The sequence below is a fragment of the Acanthopagrus latus genome, chromosome 14, assembly GCF_904848185.1.
Source record: "Acanthopagrus latus isolate v.2019 chromosome 14, fAcaLat1.1, whole genome shotgun sequence".
Taxonomy (NCBI): domain Eukaryota; kingdom Metazoa; phylum Chordata; class Actinopteri; order Spariformes; family Sparidae; genus Acanthopagrus; species Acanthopagrus latus.
In genome coordinates, this window is record NC_051052.1 from 5,937,618 (window position 1) to 5,954,022 (window position 16,405).

General features: G+C 43.0%; 2 protein-coding genes across 9 annotated transcripts in view; one reads left to right on the plus strand and one right to left on the minus strand.

Moving 5' to 3' along the window:
* The window catches only part of ptprz1b (protein tyrosine phosphatase receptor type Z1b), a 68,009-nt gene extending 60,631 nt beyond the window's left edge, over positions 1–7,378 (plus strand). The window contains exons 22-36 of one of the 2 annotated variants that reach the window (XM_037121009.1): positions 198–218; positions 687–783; positions 865–947; positions 1,019–1,153; positions 1,686–1,817; positions 1,902–2,059; positions 2,139–2,274; positions 2,380–2,526; positions 2,606–2,699; positions 3,495–3,568; positions 3,677–3,805; positions 3,917–4,069; positions 4,266–4,408; positions 4,515–4,650; positions 4,828–7,378. In XM_037121009.1, coding sequence (XP_036976904.1) covers positions 198–218; positions 687–783; positions 865–947; positions 1,019–1,153; positions 1,686–1,817; positions 1,902–2,059; positions 2,139–2,274; positions 2,380–2,526; positions 2,606–2,699; positions 3,495–3,568; positions 3,677–3,805; positions 3,917–4,069; positions 4,266–4,408; positions 4,515–4,650; positions 4,828–4,971 — 1,782 coding nt within the window. In that variant the 3' untranslated portion in view covers positions 4,972–7,378. The remainder of the gene's footprint in view (positions 1–197; positions 219–686; positions 784–864; positions 948–1,018; positions 1,154–1,685; positions 1,818–1,901; positions 2,060–2,138; positions 2,275–2,379; positions 2,527–2,605; positions 2,700–3,494; positions 3,569–3,676; positions 3,806–3,916; positions 4,070–4,265; positions 4,409–4,514; positions 4,651–4,827) is intronic. The other variant, XM_037121010.1, reaches the window with a different exon arrangement.
* A 2,005-nt stretch (positions 7,379–9,383) lies between these two features.
* On the minus strand, positions 9,384–16,277 carry LOC119032160 (HMG box-containing protein 1-like). 7 transcript variants are annotated; one of them, XM_037121016.1, is made up of 14 exons: positions 16,171–16,277; positions 15,012–15,172; positions 13,831–13,929; positions 12,729–12,836; positions 12,411–12,606; positions 12,105–12,231; positions 11,899–12,010; positions 11,543–11,652; positions 11,131–11,287; positions 10,906–11,050; positions 10,702–10,820; positions 10,400–10,577; positions 10,177–10,318; positions 9,384–10,066 (listed from the first exon to the last, which is right to left on the minus strand). In XM_037121016.1, the coding sequence occupies exons 2-14, from the start codon at positions 15,052–15,054 to the stop codon at positions 10,049–10,051; spliced, it is 1,554 nt and encodes a 517-aa protein (XP_036976911.1). In that variant the 5' UTR covers positions 15,055–15,172; positions 16,171–16,277; the 3' UTR covers positions 9,384–10,048. The 7 variants fall into 7 exon arrangements, with proteins under 7 accessions (XP_036976911.1, XP_036976915.1, XP_036976914.1 ...); XM_037121020.1 differs by lacking the exon at positions 13,831–13,929 and having other exon boundaries at positions 16,171–16,276; XM_037121019.1 differs by lacking the exon at positions 15,012–15,172 and having other exon boundaries at positions 16,171–16,189.
* Between the last annotated feature and the right edge of the window lie 128 nt (positions 16,278–16,405).

A 16,405-nucleotide genomic window follows, 5' to 3' on the forward strand; every position in this document is an offset into this window, starting at 1 on the left:
TAAGTATATTTCCCATTTAGCACCGCCTCTCTGTGTGTATCTGAACCCCATATTCCTGTACCTGCACTGACTCCCTGTTTGTCTGTCTGTCTGTCTGTCTGTCTATCATCCTGCTCCCTACCCCCCTCCAACCCCTCTCGTTTCACCACCTCCACCACCATCGTCGTGCTTTCTGCATCCTCACCACCCTCCATTAGATTGTCAAAGAATCCTATGAGGTAAGACACCTACAGTATCAGCCCTCTCCAGTTTGCAGAAGTTTGTTTGGAAATGAAATCTCTGTTGTGTGATCCGCTGGTTTATTTGTCAGAATTTTACTTTAAAGTTACTTAAAATCCTCTGAGGTCGAGGTGATTCTCTCTGCTTCTTGAGATTTCAGTCTGTATTAAAAGCTGATATCCGGATATATTTTTGAAGTGAGATGGAACCAAGGACACTTCTAAGTGCCACTTTACATATTTTATGAATCCACATTTATAATACTGAAATGGAAATTAAAATCCTACATTTCCGGAAATTAAATTCTGTTTTTGTATGACTGGTCTAACATCTCAACGTACAGTATTATGAATATGAGGCATCAGTCTCCATGTTTATTCCAGTGACTCCAGTGCTCATTGTGATAATCTGCATGTTTAGCCGAGCGACTAACCCAAATCTCATCTGTGTTCTCCGTTGTTTTTCAGGAGGTGCAGGCCTGCACAGTGGACATGGGCATCACTGCCGACAACTCCAGTCACCCTGACAACAAAAGCAAGAACAGATACATCAACATACTGGCCTGTACGTCGCTGTTCAACATTTATGTTCAACTATAAAAGCCAGAAGTGATGAAACTGATAAATCCACTTTTATTTCACCCAGATGACCACAGCAGAGTGAAGCTCTCCAACAGTTTGGACAGAGATGGGAAGTGTGGGGACTACATCAACGCTAACTTCGTGGATGTAAGTGTGCTTTTGTCGGCCTTGCCATGAACAGACGTGTGTTCTGGACTAAACAGTGTTTTCCTCTGCAGGGTTATGAGCGAACAAGGGCCTACATCGCAGCTCAGGGGCCACTCAGAGCGGGCAGGGAGGACTTCTGGAGGATGATCTGGCAGCAGAACGTTGGAGTCATTGTCATGATCACCAACCTCAAGGAGAAAGGAAGGGTAGGAACTGCTGTCACTCTCGACACAGTAGCTTCTTCACAGAGATCAGTACAACTTCATCTGGTCACCTGGCAAATGCAAGTCCAAAATTCAATCTGTTAGCTCAGTTTTGGTCTCTACCAACTTCTGAGGGAAATATTTGTATCTTCCCGCAAATGTTTCAGTATGTTTACCAACTACTCAATAACCTTCTCCGTCTGCTATGTGATGCTGGACAGATGGTGCACAGTGGGTTTATCAAAGCTTTTTAGCTAATAACACTTGTGAGAATCGATAAAATAGTCCAGTTTCAGGCTGTAAAACCAAAACAATGAGCTGAAAGAAGCTAAAACGCTTCTCAGAGCACTGCAGAGTAGTGGTAATTCTCTGCGGGTCATTCATAATAAGCTACCTCTTTCATATAAGACGCCGTTGTTAATAAATAATTCTGATTATTACAGTTTTCAGTGTTGCTGTAGTTTCTGTGTACAGAGGAATGTGCCCATCTCTGTCGGTTGTCTGCTTCTGTTTTATCTTTGAATTCTTTCCACAGACTAAGTGTGACCAATACTGGCCTGAGGAGAATCAGGAGGAATTCGGCCCCTACCAGGTGACTCTGAAAAGCAGCAAGACCCTCGCTTACTACACACTGCGGACGTTCACTGTCAGAGACACTTCAAATAAGGTACAGGCTTTGTAAAGATCTGCAGATAAACGTGTCTACACATGCAACATGACACTCCTGATATCTCCCATTCTGGTCCTCCAGGCGTCTCAGAGGAGAGTTGAGCACACTGTCCTCCATTACCACTACACCCAGTGGCCAGACATGGGCGTCCCAGAATACTCTCTGCCTGTCCTGTCCTTCATCAGAGCGTCCTCTCGGGCACGGACACAGGAGATGGGACCTGTACTGGTGCACTGCAGGTACCGTGTGTGTGTTGCTATTTCACATATTATGCTATATGCTGAATGTATGTGTCTGACATCTGATGGTGTGTTACAGTGCTGGCGTCGGGAGGACGGGAACCTACATAGTGATAGACAGCATGCTGCAGCAGATCCAGGATCAGGGCACAGTCAACGTTCTCGGTTTCCTAAAACACGTCCGGACGCAGAGGAACTTCCTGGTTCAGACGGAGGTAAGCAGACGGATACAGAGACACAGACACACACACACGTGTCCATCCAGCCAATCCTTATTGAGAACAAAGTGTGTGAGTGTTTCTCCTGTTGCTCACCTGTAGGAGCAGTACATCTTCATCCACGATGCCCTGGTGGAGGCCATCATGAGCCGCGACACCTCGGTGACCTCTGACCTCCTGCACACCTATGTGTCAGAACTCCTGACCCCTGGAGCATCAGGCAGGACGCGCATGGACAAGCAGTTCAAGGTCTGGCATGATTTATAAGCCTTTACTCTGTAGAAACACGGGACGTTTGCAAATGTAACCGACTCTTGGTGCGTTTCAGTTGATCAGCCAGCGGCAGGCGAAGCACGCAGACTACAGCACTGCCCTGAGGGACGGCAACGCAGAAAGGAACAGAGCCAGAGCGCTGATGCCTGGTGAGCAGGGCTGGTTTACTAACTACAGGCAACTGCTGCAAAAAGGCCATGTAAAAAAAAAAAAAGGCTTACCTTCACTGTGTGGCAGCTTGTTTCATGGTTTGTAGCAATTTGACGAGCTGTAACCTTGTTTGGGAATTTGGGTTTATGCACCAAGTGAAGCACAACATCAACTGGCAAGATGACGGCTTTATTTTCTGATCCTGAAGTTTCTGTCTTGAAGAGAAGCATGAGCTCTCCATTCATCACAGCTGATGAATTTACATTGTACATATTCACATCTTAATGTATGTTCAATCAAACGATCACACATCAAACATGGCTCTAATTTAGAAACAATGTGCCCCAGTTTTGCGTCAATTTGTAGTCATTTTGCGGTTTATTATTGATTATTTTAAGTCTCTGTGGTTGTGTTGAGTGTTTATGAGTCGTTTTAAGTGTCCTGTGGTTATTTTTGAGTCTTTGTGGTCATTTTTAGTCTCTCTAATTGTTTTGTTTGTTATATTTTTAGTTGACATGAAGTCATTTTGAGTCTCTTTTGATCTGTGTGGTCATTTTTGAGATGGTAGTTGTCTGATTGATTGAGTCTCTTTTGGTCATTTTCAGGTCATATTTGAGTTTCTTTGCAGTTGTAATCACCTGGCATTAAATCCTAACTTAACTTAACTGCTAAAGCCTGATAGGCCTGTTTAGTAATTCTTCCATGGCTGGATCAGAGGCTTATGAATTATTCAAGGTTTCTATTTTTTTAGGTGTTGTATTGCTGACTCATGTCTCTGTTTTTTTTTTGTACAGTGGAAAGATCAAGAGTGTGTCTGACAGCTTCAGAAACAAACTCCACAGGGTACATCAACGCCTCCTACGTCACGGTGAGACAACTGGACAACAATTTGTTCCAGTTTTATTAAAGGGCTCTTCTGCTGTTTCCATGAGCTGGACATTGGCTGGTGGTTTGATGCTGCTGGTGTTTTCCACAGGGACATCACCAGAGTAAAGAGTTCATAGTGAGCCAGACTCCTCTGAGCAGCACGGTGGCAGATTTCTGGAGAATGATCCTGGAACACAACACGCACTTTGTTGTCCGTCTGCAGGACACACACTGTCAGGTACAACACACACACACACACACACACACAGGTACTCTGTATAGCATTTATAAAATGACGATGTATAAACACACATACACACACTCTGACATGTTTTCCTGTTTATATCAGAGTGGAGAGGGGCAATCGTGTGTTTTTTGGCCCAGTAAAGATCAGCCAATGAACTTTGAGGGTTTTACTGTGTCGTACGTGGGGGAGGAGCATCTATGTTTGTCCAACGACGAGAGACTCTTGGTGCAGGACTTTACAGTACAGTGTCCACAGGTAACACACACACACACACACACACACACACACACACACACGAGTATACTGTTTTTTTTATATATATATATATATATATATATATATATATATATATATATATATATATATATATATATATATATATATATATATATATATATATGAAAAAGACAATTACAGTCCTCCCTTTCTGTTTTTCTCTGCCTCTGTCTAGAACCATTATGTGCTGGAAGTGCGTCAGTACAGCGCCACCTGCTGGCCGAACCCTGACAGTCCCATCAGAAACAGTTTTGATCTGGTCAACACGGTCAAAGAGCACAGCAGACTTTCAGACACACCGACAGTCATACATGATCCGTGAGTACAACACAGACAGGCTCCCTCGTCAGTTTCTCATGTAATGCTCTTTCTTTGTGAGGATAAATCTACGTGTGTGTGTGTGTGTGTGTGTGTGTGTGTGTAGGTTGGGAGGTGCTACATCTGGGCTGTTCTGTGCCCTCACCACCCTGTCCAGTCAGCTCGAGGAGGAGGGAGCAGTAGATGTCTACCAGGTGGCACGGATGACCAACCTCATGAGGCCTGGGGTTTTTAATGATGTCGTAAGTACATGAACACAAAATAAACACTAGTAAAGCTGTAATTCCTCACTGTCGTTATATAACAACATGAAAAATGGGAATGAGGTGAACAATTTCACCTCAGACATTCAAAAGCAAATCAGTTTTGAAAAATTCAGTTTTAAAATTCAAGTTTAAAGCTGTGTTTTGTCCCCACAGGAGCAGTACCAGTATCTGTACCGAGCCGTGCTGAGTCTAGTGAGCAGCCAGGAGGACCAGAGAGCCCTGCAGAGTCCAGAAACCAACGGATCTGTACCACTGGGACAGACTAACATCACCGAGAGCCTGGAGTCCCTCATGTAGACCCATGCACACATGTAACACACAAACATTTCACATACGTAGGAAGCGCATCATATGGGCACACACACACACACACACCAGTATAGACTGCTGAGTGATAAGAGGATGAACTCTATCATCATATAGCTGCGTCCACTGAGCATGCTAACGCTTTGATACAGTGTGTTCAACAATCAGAGATCATAACGACTTTAACACTCGAGAGCTTGTCGCCCCCTGGGCACGCCTGGCAGGTTTAGACAAGTGATAATGTTCATTAATCCTACTGTTAGCGTTAGCATGCACAGCAGACACAGAGCTCATCTCTGATGTTAAGAGACCAACCGGCCATGATATGACTGACAAGGTACCACCTGTCTAGTAAGGCACTCTTTATATAAGGGTTAACTAATGACTTTATCAATGCTTCATAAATGAATGAGCAAAGAATGAGGGCTGCAGATGATATGGACCAAAGCCCATTCAGTGATTTGTCATTAAAAACTCTTTGTTAATTAAAAGCCTTTATAAATGGCTTGTTCTTATTAATGATTACAGATGTGTTGGGTTATTAGAGAGCATGTATCAACTAGAACAAGGATTTATCACCACATTTATACAGAGTGGAGGGCAAACATCAGCCAGTGGGCTTTTTGTAACTTGTTTCTTTAAAGCATTAGTGAAAGATTTTTTAAGCATTAATAAAGACATTAGTGCCCATTCAGAAGTCTTTATAACAGACTCTGTGTTAGCAAGTGGTTCCAAAGAAGCTTCACTGCCTTTCCAACAAGAACGTGCAGATGTTCCAGCTGTGTATCTGTTGCTGCTCAGTGTGCTGCCTCAAAGTAGCAGCAGTGCCAACACTTCCTGAGAGAAGCACGGCCAACAACCTCCCGAGGGCTTTCATCTAAAACGAAATGAATATGAAATCAACAACATAAAATGTATCTTAATGATGGAAGGAACCCGCCATTTAATTTTAATAATGTACCCTGAATTCATTTAATCTTTAAAATATATTTCTTTAATTTGATCTTTCCTTTCTTAGTTTTTGGACTTTTGTCATGATTAATGTTTTCCATCATTCTCCTGAAAGAAATACTTTGTAATAAAACTGCAATTGGCACACAGTGAAATCAAACAAATGAAAGATAGCTGAAAACAGAATAATCTGCCAAAGTAGACAACAGATGACTTTAATTTTTAAAAAGGGAAATGATTCAGGAAATGACTGTCTCCTGATCCCTTGTTTTACATCATTAAAATTCACTGATGCTCTGCAGATTTCGGGGCTCAAACTATCACAGCTCGTTTATTTCCACTAACATTTCAAAATAACCAAAATCTCTTCAGGCCTCGCCAGCGACAGCACAGTGTCTGCTGTTGGATTTCTCTCTTCATGTCTCATGCTCTCTGGTTCCCCCGTGCCTTTTGTAAACTCATGTTCTTGTACTTAAAACCGTTTTGATACGACAACTGTGTGACTAATATGCCAAAATAATGACCCGTGACTTTTTTCTATTTTCTTAAAGTCTTGTTGCGTTTGTTACTTTCGTACGTAAAGGTCAGAGAGGAGAACATGTCGTCGACTCGGGTGAAAACTGGGATTTAAAGTGATCAGACACGACAGTCCCTGTAAGCCTGACAGGCTAGAATTTATGTCAGTAACAGTGGATTCAAGTGATAATCAGCTTTTATAGACAGAAAATATTAAAAAAAACCTACTTTAGCCGCTCCTGCAACAGAATAATCAATGAATATAATCAGCTTTGATCGACTGAGACAGTTTTCATATTGTTGCAAGCATTTTGTGACAAGATTTTGGATCCCCGTGCCACTCGCTATGACTGTTTGCATTCTGACGGAGTCCAGTTGTTTCTGTTGTGTCAGACATGATCAATCAACCCCTGAATCACTTTCAAGCAGCGTTTCAGCATCTATCTGTGCCTGTTTTGTGCCCACTCTGTGCCATTTTTTTCTTTTTTTTTTTGTCAGTTCGTCTGGGGATCCAAAATGGCACATCTCATAGAACCAGTGATTCAAAACCAGATCTAAGTGTAACATGTCTGAAACTCTTTTCTGTGTAAATATCCCTGAACACATCAAAAGGCCAAATTACTGTATGTTTATACTGTACCTCTATATATTTTCTATTTTACTATCAAAAGTGATTTTCTAGTCATTGACACATATATAACTGTGTGGATTCTATTTGATAATCTTAGCCTGGAAATATTGATCATGTTTATAGTTTTAATGGAATGTCCTCTCTTTTTATCTCGATGATTACCGTAGCAGCTTAATGTCTCTACCTTTTATCTCCACCATGAACTGGTGCGGTGTGTGTATATAGCAACAAGTGGTTTATGATTTAAACTCATTTCTTTTCCTGGGAGGGGAAAAAAAAAATAAAACGTTCTTGTTTAGACCCCAAAGTATCTCTCAATTTTCTTTCAACACACGAAGACACGGGATGAGCCAGATTTAGATTTATCATGCTTTTTTTTTTTATTTAGACCATTACACATTGTATTGCATTGTCTCCCCTGATCGACCTGTACATGACATGATAGTAAAGACAAACGAAAGTTAAACAATCAATGCACAACCATGAGAGGTTAACAAAGATTAGGTCAAAACCAAAAATATATTTTTCTATAGAATCATATTAATATTTGCCATTACACATTATACTGTAGCAGTCACATAAGATAAAGTGTATATAGTGCATCAAGAATAAACCTCGTTATGCAGTGAGAATATGAGTGTCCGCCCTGGGAGCATTTCTGGTTTGTTTTGTTTGTTTTTTTTACTAGTTTTAGTCCTCGAGCAGATCCACATCCTGTTTTCACGCTCTGCACGGATACAACGATATATGAAGCACTGTCATCCGATTAAACGACACGTCTGAGGCCTACCACATGCCTGTCAGTTTCCTATTGATGTGTTTACACGCGCACAGTACTTAAGATAATATCACATTACAGAGGCTGGGCTTGTGTTTCACATGAAGGTGTTTACTCAGTATCTTGTGTCCTATCTGCTCTGGGTCCTTGTTTTTAGATTTTAGAAACTAGCAGACCTGTTAGCTGACAGGCGCTGTGCTCAGCCAGACCTCTAGTTCAAGTATTAACTGGGTCTGGAAAACTACATTTGTTAAACATTAGCTGCAGGAACGCTATGATGCTGTACGTTTGCACTCAAGTTGTAACATTTTTCAAACAGCGGTCCGATACCGATTTTCACCCTCACAGACTTTGACTTTCTGTTGAGTCAGCGTGGGACCATAAGAAGTCAGAGAATTTTAAAAAGGGCTATTTGATAGGCTTTCAAACTCAGAGGGAGCCTCAGCTACATGAGGCTCGATGAGCAAAACTTTCTCTAGTCCTCCACTGCCTAAAAAAAAAGAGAGAAAAAGAAAAAAGCTCACTTCTAAAGTCCCCAACATCCTGATTAAAAACACAATACCTTATTTTTTTTTTCTGATTTCAGACAACATCGAACGAGTCGTTTATGGCACGAGTTCTCCTTTTAGCAATAAATTAGCGCGATGAAAAGTGCTGAAATGGTTTTATAATCTTTTGACATGAAGTCAAGTCATCAAAAATAGGGCAGATAAAACTCAAGGTGGGGACAAAAAAATATTTTCTTTTGTTTTGCCAGTCATGATTTCAGTTTTCTCAGGAGCAACACTGGAAAATATGAAATCAATTTCACTCTATGTGAAAGCTGGCGGAAGCCATTGATGACCCGTGAACCCACATCAGCTCTCCCCTCTTATAATGCGTCTTGGCTTAGACACGACGATGCTGCACTTAAAAGACAGCTGAGAAATCCTGTTATGGCACATACAGATGTTAGAATCATAAAGAAATGCCTGCAGCGAGAGTGTCTTTGCCCTCTACAGCTGCTGTTGTTTGGCGTCTTGCTCAAGGACGCCTCAGCAAGTGTAGATGATGTCCATACAATTCAAATCAAGTCTTTCTGTCATTATGCAGCCTGTGTTAGAACAGCAATAGTCTGTAACATCACCCATGTTATCTTTGACACATATTAATTACCATAAATTCTCAAATAAAAGCCATGAAATAAAGACGGGTGAGGGCTGTCATGGAAAAGCCAGCGCGTTTTTCCTTGTACTTTTTTTTTTTCTTTTTCAAAATAAAAGGGATTCTGCCCCTGAGCTGCTGGGAATGATTTGAATGTTTGGAAAACAGGGATTGGTTAAAAGAAACAACAAGTGAAAAAAATGTAAAAATTAATCTTCTTTGTCAAATTGAAGTAATTAAACACCCAGGGCCTTTATTTGAGAATTTATGACGAACAATTGTTTAATAATTAAATATTACATGATAAAAGACGTGAAAGCATAGTTAAAATATGTAGTCTTGTGCAATACACTGTGCAAATGCAAGTAATACAGGCAAGAAAAATACTTTGTATATATCATTTTATGAATATATCATTTTTGGGAAAAAAAAAATAGCTACATTCTCTACTTCAACTAAAATGCTACAGCACCACAACCTCCACCTGTTTCAAGCATATGGTGAGAAACTGAAAATGAATCAGAGTCTCGGACTTTTTATTTATTGTCACATTGTTGTAAAATCACTTGTGGAGATGAACTCCAGTCACACATAAAACCAGTAAATCTGTCGCATAATTTGGTTTGGAAGAGAAAAAGTGTCCTCTCTGCTACGGTGCGCTGCAGCATTAAAAATGTCATGTTTCATAGCCTCTTATAACTGCTGTCAACAGATAATGCTTTAGACCACTTTAAACATTTAGCTCCCTTTAAAAGCAAGAGAAAGGGAAGCGATGGTTCTTGAGAGCCGCTCGAAATGTCTAAAAGAAGCAGGCGCGGCGGCTCTTTTCACTATGACAAGATTAGCAAGAAGAATATGAATCCTCTCCTCGTTTTGGGAGATCAAACAAGTCTGTTGTTAACAAAATATAATCTTGAAGCATAGTATTAAAATATGTTTAGCTCCTTTTCCTTGTTACTTCTCAGCGCGCGTGTGTTTGTGTGTGTGTGTGTGTGTGTGTGTGTAAGCCTGTAAGCTGTGCTGATCGTTCTTTCTTCTTTTCTGCATCTTTAATTTCCCTGACAACCCTGTTGGACACAGAGGAGAAATTTACACAGCAGTCCAACACATGGGGTTAAGCTCTGTGTGTGTGTGTGTGTGTGTGTGTGTGTGTGAGAGATTGTGTGTAGTTCCTTACCGAGTTGGTTCGTTTGCGTTTCCAGCAGTCTGGGTTGAGCCTCTTCTGTTCGTCTGCGAGAGCTTTGGCCTGCACGGTGAACACCCGCCGCTCCTCGCTTCGCATTTTCTTCCATCGCTCACCGAGGAGGACGCTGATCGCTCTGAAACACACACGCACACACTTGAAATTACACCGACACTGACAACTTCACAGTACACCTGTAGGCACAGAGCCCACCCACCTGTTGTCCTTCCCTGGGTACATCTGTGTGTACTCCACCCGGAACTTCTTGGCGAACAGCATGAAGGCGTTCATTGGCCGCTTGCACTTTGTGGGCGTGGCATTGTTACCTCCCGCCGTGCTGGCATGCTGGCTATTGGTTGGCGCTTGACGAGTGGCGTGGGAGGGACCGGGACTGTCTGCAGGTTGTGAACACACCCACACGATTGACAGGCTTTCTTTAATGGAATACATCCAGTAAATTGCATTTTTGGTTCACGCAGTAGATCCTACTTAAGCTGTAGGAGCTGTGAAGGACAGTACCATGTGATGTGTCTCTGTCCGGAGAAACAGCTCCCCCGCTGGACTGGGAGGCCCGCCGCCGTCTGGCCATACTGCTCAACACGTAAACGGCAGAGGAATCCAGAGGGGTGAAGTCGTAACTGAGGAAGACACACACATAAAAAACAGCTGTTTCACACACACACATGCGACAACTAATCAGCCGATCAGAAGTGTCCATTTTACCTCCTGAATGTGTCAAAGACCAGCGAGTCGTCGGTGTGTTTGGCATCTCTGTGTCCTGGAGGAAGACACACACCTCCCACCTCCATCTCGTAGCACGGTATCCCATGATGCACCACAGTCAAGCTCGGGTAAAATGACGACCAGCCTGCCAGGAAGACAGACAGAGTGTGAAGAGGTCGATGTGAGGATGTTTTTTCAACACAGTTTCCTCATCATTAGTCCCACCTTTGTTTTTGACGTAGAACGGGTGATCGAGTTGGCACCGGGCGCTGACGGGGGCACGTCCGAATGCCCCGGGGTCAAAGGTCAGCTGTAGGACAGCCTGACCTGCCAACACAATCTCTGAATGCTGCACCAGCTGCAGACCCTCGGAGCCATAACTCTGCAACGGAGCAGAGCAGCGTTGGATGGATCTTTGCATTTTGTGAACATATATAATGAATTTCATTCTCTGATTACATCCACTGGCAGAAAAAAAAAACTACCTTCCAAGTTTTTCTTCTCCTTCTCCTGCTATTGTTAAAAATACATTAACACTGAGCTACACTGACAGAGACCTCTTAACACTTATAATGGAGGGCAACTCAAAGGTACACTGTGAGGGGGAGGGCCAGACAAACTATTAAGTATTCTGAACCTTCAGAGACGTGGACCGCTCCTCATCACCGGAGTCGTCCTCAGCAGACTCCAGGTCCTCGATGTCCTGCCACTCCACATTAGAGCTGCCGTGGAAGCGCAGATGAGTGCCTGGTGACAGAGAATAGCTGCTCTCAGATAACAGCCTCACATTTATGTCACCCCGGGAGAGAGAAACAAGTGATGACTCAGGCCTTGACCACACACAGACTGGTCTTTTTCAAGGGAGAGAGATCAGCAGATCTCCATCAGCGTGTGGGTGAGGAGATGATGCCTGAATGTTCCTTTTTTTTTTTTTTGCGTGAACCAATCTTTCAAGCTCAGTGTGGAGTGTACATGATGCATTTGTGTGTCTACCTTTGAGGAAGCAGTGCCAGGCGGTGGGTGGCCAGGAGAAGTTCCAGCCCATGTCCTCCTCATCAGACAGAGAGGACCTGGTTGACACCGCGGAGCCACACTCACTGCTCTTCTGTGGACACAAGAGGCAGAATAAACGTCTGCCACAGAGCCAAGAGCTTGGATTTAAGATTTTTTTTTTTTCTTTTTGAGGAAGCAGTCTCTACCCTGCTGCGCCGACGCTCCCTGACGTGACCTCTGGGGGGCGACACGGTGCCGCTGGGGAGAGGTGGAGGAGGCCGAGCGTAGGAATGTAGATTAGTGCTGGTGCTGGAGAGGCAGACCGCAGGGGGGCTGAAAGTGACACAAGCTCGTAAGTGGCACCCACTGACAGCAGCGCAGTCATTCGTAAGGCTGATGCAACATGAATGAGTGGTACTATGGTGCATATGTTAATGTGGAGACATGTTACAACCACATGTATCATGTTATATCCATGTTTTAGCATGTGGAGGAGTAAGAAGCAGCTCTACCTGCTGTGAGCAGACTCCTGCAGCAGCGGACTCTGGGGCCCAGTGGCGATGTGAGCCAGCTGCGTCAGCCAATGCGTGTCGGGTGGCTGCGCGTGCGCGTGCCGCTCCTGGTGCGACACACCCACGGCCACCTGGAACACCGGCGGCGCCGTGAGCTCCACCTCCTCCTGGACCTCCTGCAGGTCTGGGAGGTCGTCTACAGGGAGAGGACAAACGGCAGCAGAAGAGTTCGATCTCATTAACTGGAAAACCTGCGCACATCATTCCGCTCATCCGTCCGCTGGGTTGAAACCCGCCGAACATATTTAGTTTGTGTACCGTATTCCATGTAGCTGTCACTGGTGGGGAAGCCAGGTGAGGAGGGGAGGCGTTCCTCACAGCAGAGCAGCTCATGTGGTTGGTCTCCATCTGCATCCATCATCACCTCTGAGGGTAAGACCAGATGACAACAGGACATGTGACTATTCACAGGTTTTTCAGGATGTGTTTACTCTTTAAGTTTTACAGGACTATTTATATCAGAGTTTAACATGTTATATGGTATACATTATTATTATCAACTACAATTACTCTTACAGGCATGAAATATCACCAAATATGGCGTCCCTACAGAAATCAAATTTGATATAAACTTGAAATATATATATAAATGTATAGATATAAAGACAGCACTACCTTACTCAAATTCAATATGACCGTTTCAACCTCTCAAATATGTCAAATCACATTAAACTGAACGTCTTTAAAGATGAAAATAAATGCTAAATGCAGCCCTTAAAGGGATCGCAAACAGCAGCTTTCTCAGGTTCCCAGGATAGTCTGCCAGCTGGATGGTAGAGGAGATGTGGACTTGAGTCACTGTGACTTGGACTCGAGTCAGCTCCATTGACTGTTTTGATGACTCGCAGCTTGACAGAAAAACAAAGTTAATAACTTGTTTCTTAACTGAAGAACATCTTTGTGTTCATTTTATGTTCTAAGTTCAGTATTTTAGAGCTGTTTTGGTCCTGCTGTCAGTATTTCGATATTTTCAGTTGAGGAGAAATAAAGAAATAAATGTGCCGTTTTAAACAAACAAACATTCACTACAAATGACTTGGACTTGCTTGAGTCACATATCTGGGAAACTCCACTGATTCGACACATTAAGGTCTGTTTGCACAGCTGTATATGCCTTCTATCACTCTGGAGTTTCCCCAAGTTTGATGACATATCCCAGATACGGGCGGAGGGTCCAACAGAAGACATATGACTAAATAGTAGTGTAGGGACTTTTTAAAGTTTAGCCCCATGCTAGGGATCTGAGGCCCCCCCAAACTTTTTGAAACTGCGACACTAAATCACTGGAGTGCCTCTTTAAGTGTGTTACATCCGCAATCGTACAGCGCAGACACAGGTGTGCTCTGCAGTCCGTGCTCACCTGTGTGTTCAGGCTCTGAATCTGGCACGTTCTGATGTTTGGGATCGCTGAACCGCACGGCCGGGGTCACCACCTCCCAAACCATGATGTCCACTGTCACTGAAACAGGCACACAGATGTCACACACTTCTTCACGCATTTTACTTGTTTGTTTGTGTAAATGGTCAAATTAAAGGATATTGGGATTACATCAGGTGAGGCTACACTAAGAATTACTGGCATCAGTGTCAGTTATCAGCCATAAACTAGGATCCCATGGGTCAAGTTCCCACCAACACACAGGCACCCGATCCTTCACTGCTGTAATGTATAGGCTATAATTGGTTAGGGTGACATAAGGAGGCACAAGGGTGACATAGGGTAACCCTGGGCCGCCTGTCATTACCTAATGACACATCTATGTTTAGACACCTTCACAGAGACTAGCTCACTATACAATCACGGAAAAATGTGAGTGTAATTGACCACATTCTGTCGAAACATTAAGTGTTTCGACGTGTAAACATGATAAGAGCGTGTTCCAGTCTTATCTGTTTCGCAATATCCCCGTCATGTGACCCCCCTCTTGTTTATAAACTTTGAAGATCCTGCACGCATGCGCATAAACGGCCCATTCATTCAATAGAGACGGGCAGCGTCGCTACGTTTCAACTAAGTAGTCCAAAACGAGTCAAAAGCACGACATTATCTTCGTACAACACGAACTAACAACTGTGACTTCGCCGACCGTTGCCAAAGGCGACGAGTGTCGGTGTTGTCGAAGCTTCGGAAAGCTTCAGACGATGCAGCGTTATTTGTTGTCACGAAACAAAAAAGTGCCGTTGAAACGCTGAAGTTGCGTCGACGAAAACGACAAAAAAAAAGCCTCAGCGCCCGTGTTGACACGGACACACGAACGACAACGACGACGTTCAAAGCGTGAAAACATCACAAACATTCCCCCCAAACGTTAAGAGCCATCTTATTACGCAGAGGCAAGTTACAACAAAACAACTCACGTCAACAATGAAGCTTTGGCGAGAGCGGCGAAACTGCATTTACGGCGAAAAATAACCGTTGTCAGTTCCACGTTTTTACTCGCGTGTCAAGTTGAGAGGGAAATCATTCAAATGCTGTAATCAAATCTCAAAAACAACGCTTATAAACACTTAAATGATTTCAATGAACTTTCATTAACTCACCAAAACAGTCGCCTTGTACGGGAAAGGGGGCTGGTATAAACATATTTCCCCGTGCGTTCCTATTGGCTCGACCATACGTCAATCCGCAGCTTCGCCCGTCCTCATTGGTCAGTTCGGTGCAGGCTCGCTTTCTTTATTATCATCCCGACGACAATAAAACACTGGGTGGGAGAGTGATGAAAGATGGCTGAACTAAAAGTCCCACAAGTGGCAGTTACAAAACGCCTTTCTGCTTTTCAGCTGAATGACTGCATTTTTTTTGACACCAAAAGCCGAGTGTGAGACGACGAGAGAGGTATAAAGTGTAATCTCTGGCTCTTACTATGTGCCAAGAGCATGTTACAGCCATTTAAAAAGACTGAAATGTTTATTACACAATATCCACATATGTGCCTACAAGTTTAAGAAAACTTGACTAGTAAACTCAAACATGGAAAAAACAAAAAACAAACAAACAACGAAACAAATAGATTGTGAAGGATTTCAGCTGCAGGCAAACAGCCTCCAGCTCAACTGTCAGACATCCAGTGCAACTAGTACAACAGGTAGTTTCAGCAAGGTAACCTGGCTAAAAGAGTGTCCATCTCCTGTGTCAGACACATATTTGTAAGCCTTGTAAAAATCCCTTTACTCCCCCCAAGTACACTCTTTAGTGTGATTATAGGAGAGGGTGAAGCCATAATCAGAGAGAAGGACCAGCCACTCAGTCACTCAGAGCTGGAGTTGTCAAATACTCAGGTAAAAAGTACTGTTACTGCAAAATAACAAGTACATATGTAAATACATGTTCTGTATTTTTTTTTAAAGTAGTTACTTGAGTTGTAAGATATTTTATAAGAAAATAAATTGATGAAAACACTATGGGGCAATATTCTTAGCTCCACTTACTTAAGTATAATCCAGCACTAGCAAGGTAGCATTTTGAGATAGCACACAAAGATAGCTGATTGCTATCTTTTGCAATCAGCTATCAAGCAAGTCAGTAAATCAAACATGGGCACTATTTAACTATAATTTCAAAAAGTTTATATAAAAAGGGTACTAACACGTCATGCAACAATAGAGCACATCTGACAGATCCAAATACAGATGGACATTAAGACATTTTTGTATCAATATGTAAAAATCGTTATTTCGATTGCCTGCATATCAGTCTGACCTGTGTTTTTGACGTTGTGGTGAAGCTGCAGGTTGGCATATGTGGTTTTCACTGAGTTTTCACTGCCCTCTTGTGGTGACAGCGAGGAACTTGCAGCAAGACAGGATACGTCAATGACACACGATTACATAGCAACACTTCCGGTCAATTTTCTTTTCTAAATAAAACCTGAACCACACGCAACAACACATTCCTAGATGGGATTATTATAGCTATTACCATTATAAAGTTTAAT

Bases quoted from the DNA above. Each gene is read 5' to 3' on its own strand.
- LOC119032160 (XM_037121015.1), bottom strand. From the start codon at position 14,212: ATGACAGGCGGCCCAGGGTTACCCTATGTCACCCTTGTGCCTCCTTAT. The intron at 11,653-11,898 runs GTAGACACACAA...CTCTGTCACCAG, and splicing joins CTGGCACTGCTTCCTCAAAG to GCACTCATCTGCGCTTCCAC. The intron at 10,319-10,399 runs GTGGGTGGGCTC...TGTGTGTTTCAG, and splicing joins TACCCAGGGAAGGACAACAG to AGCGATCAGCGTCCTCCTCG.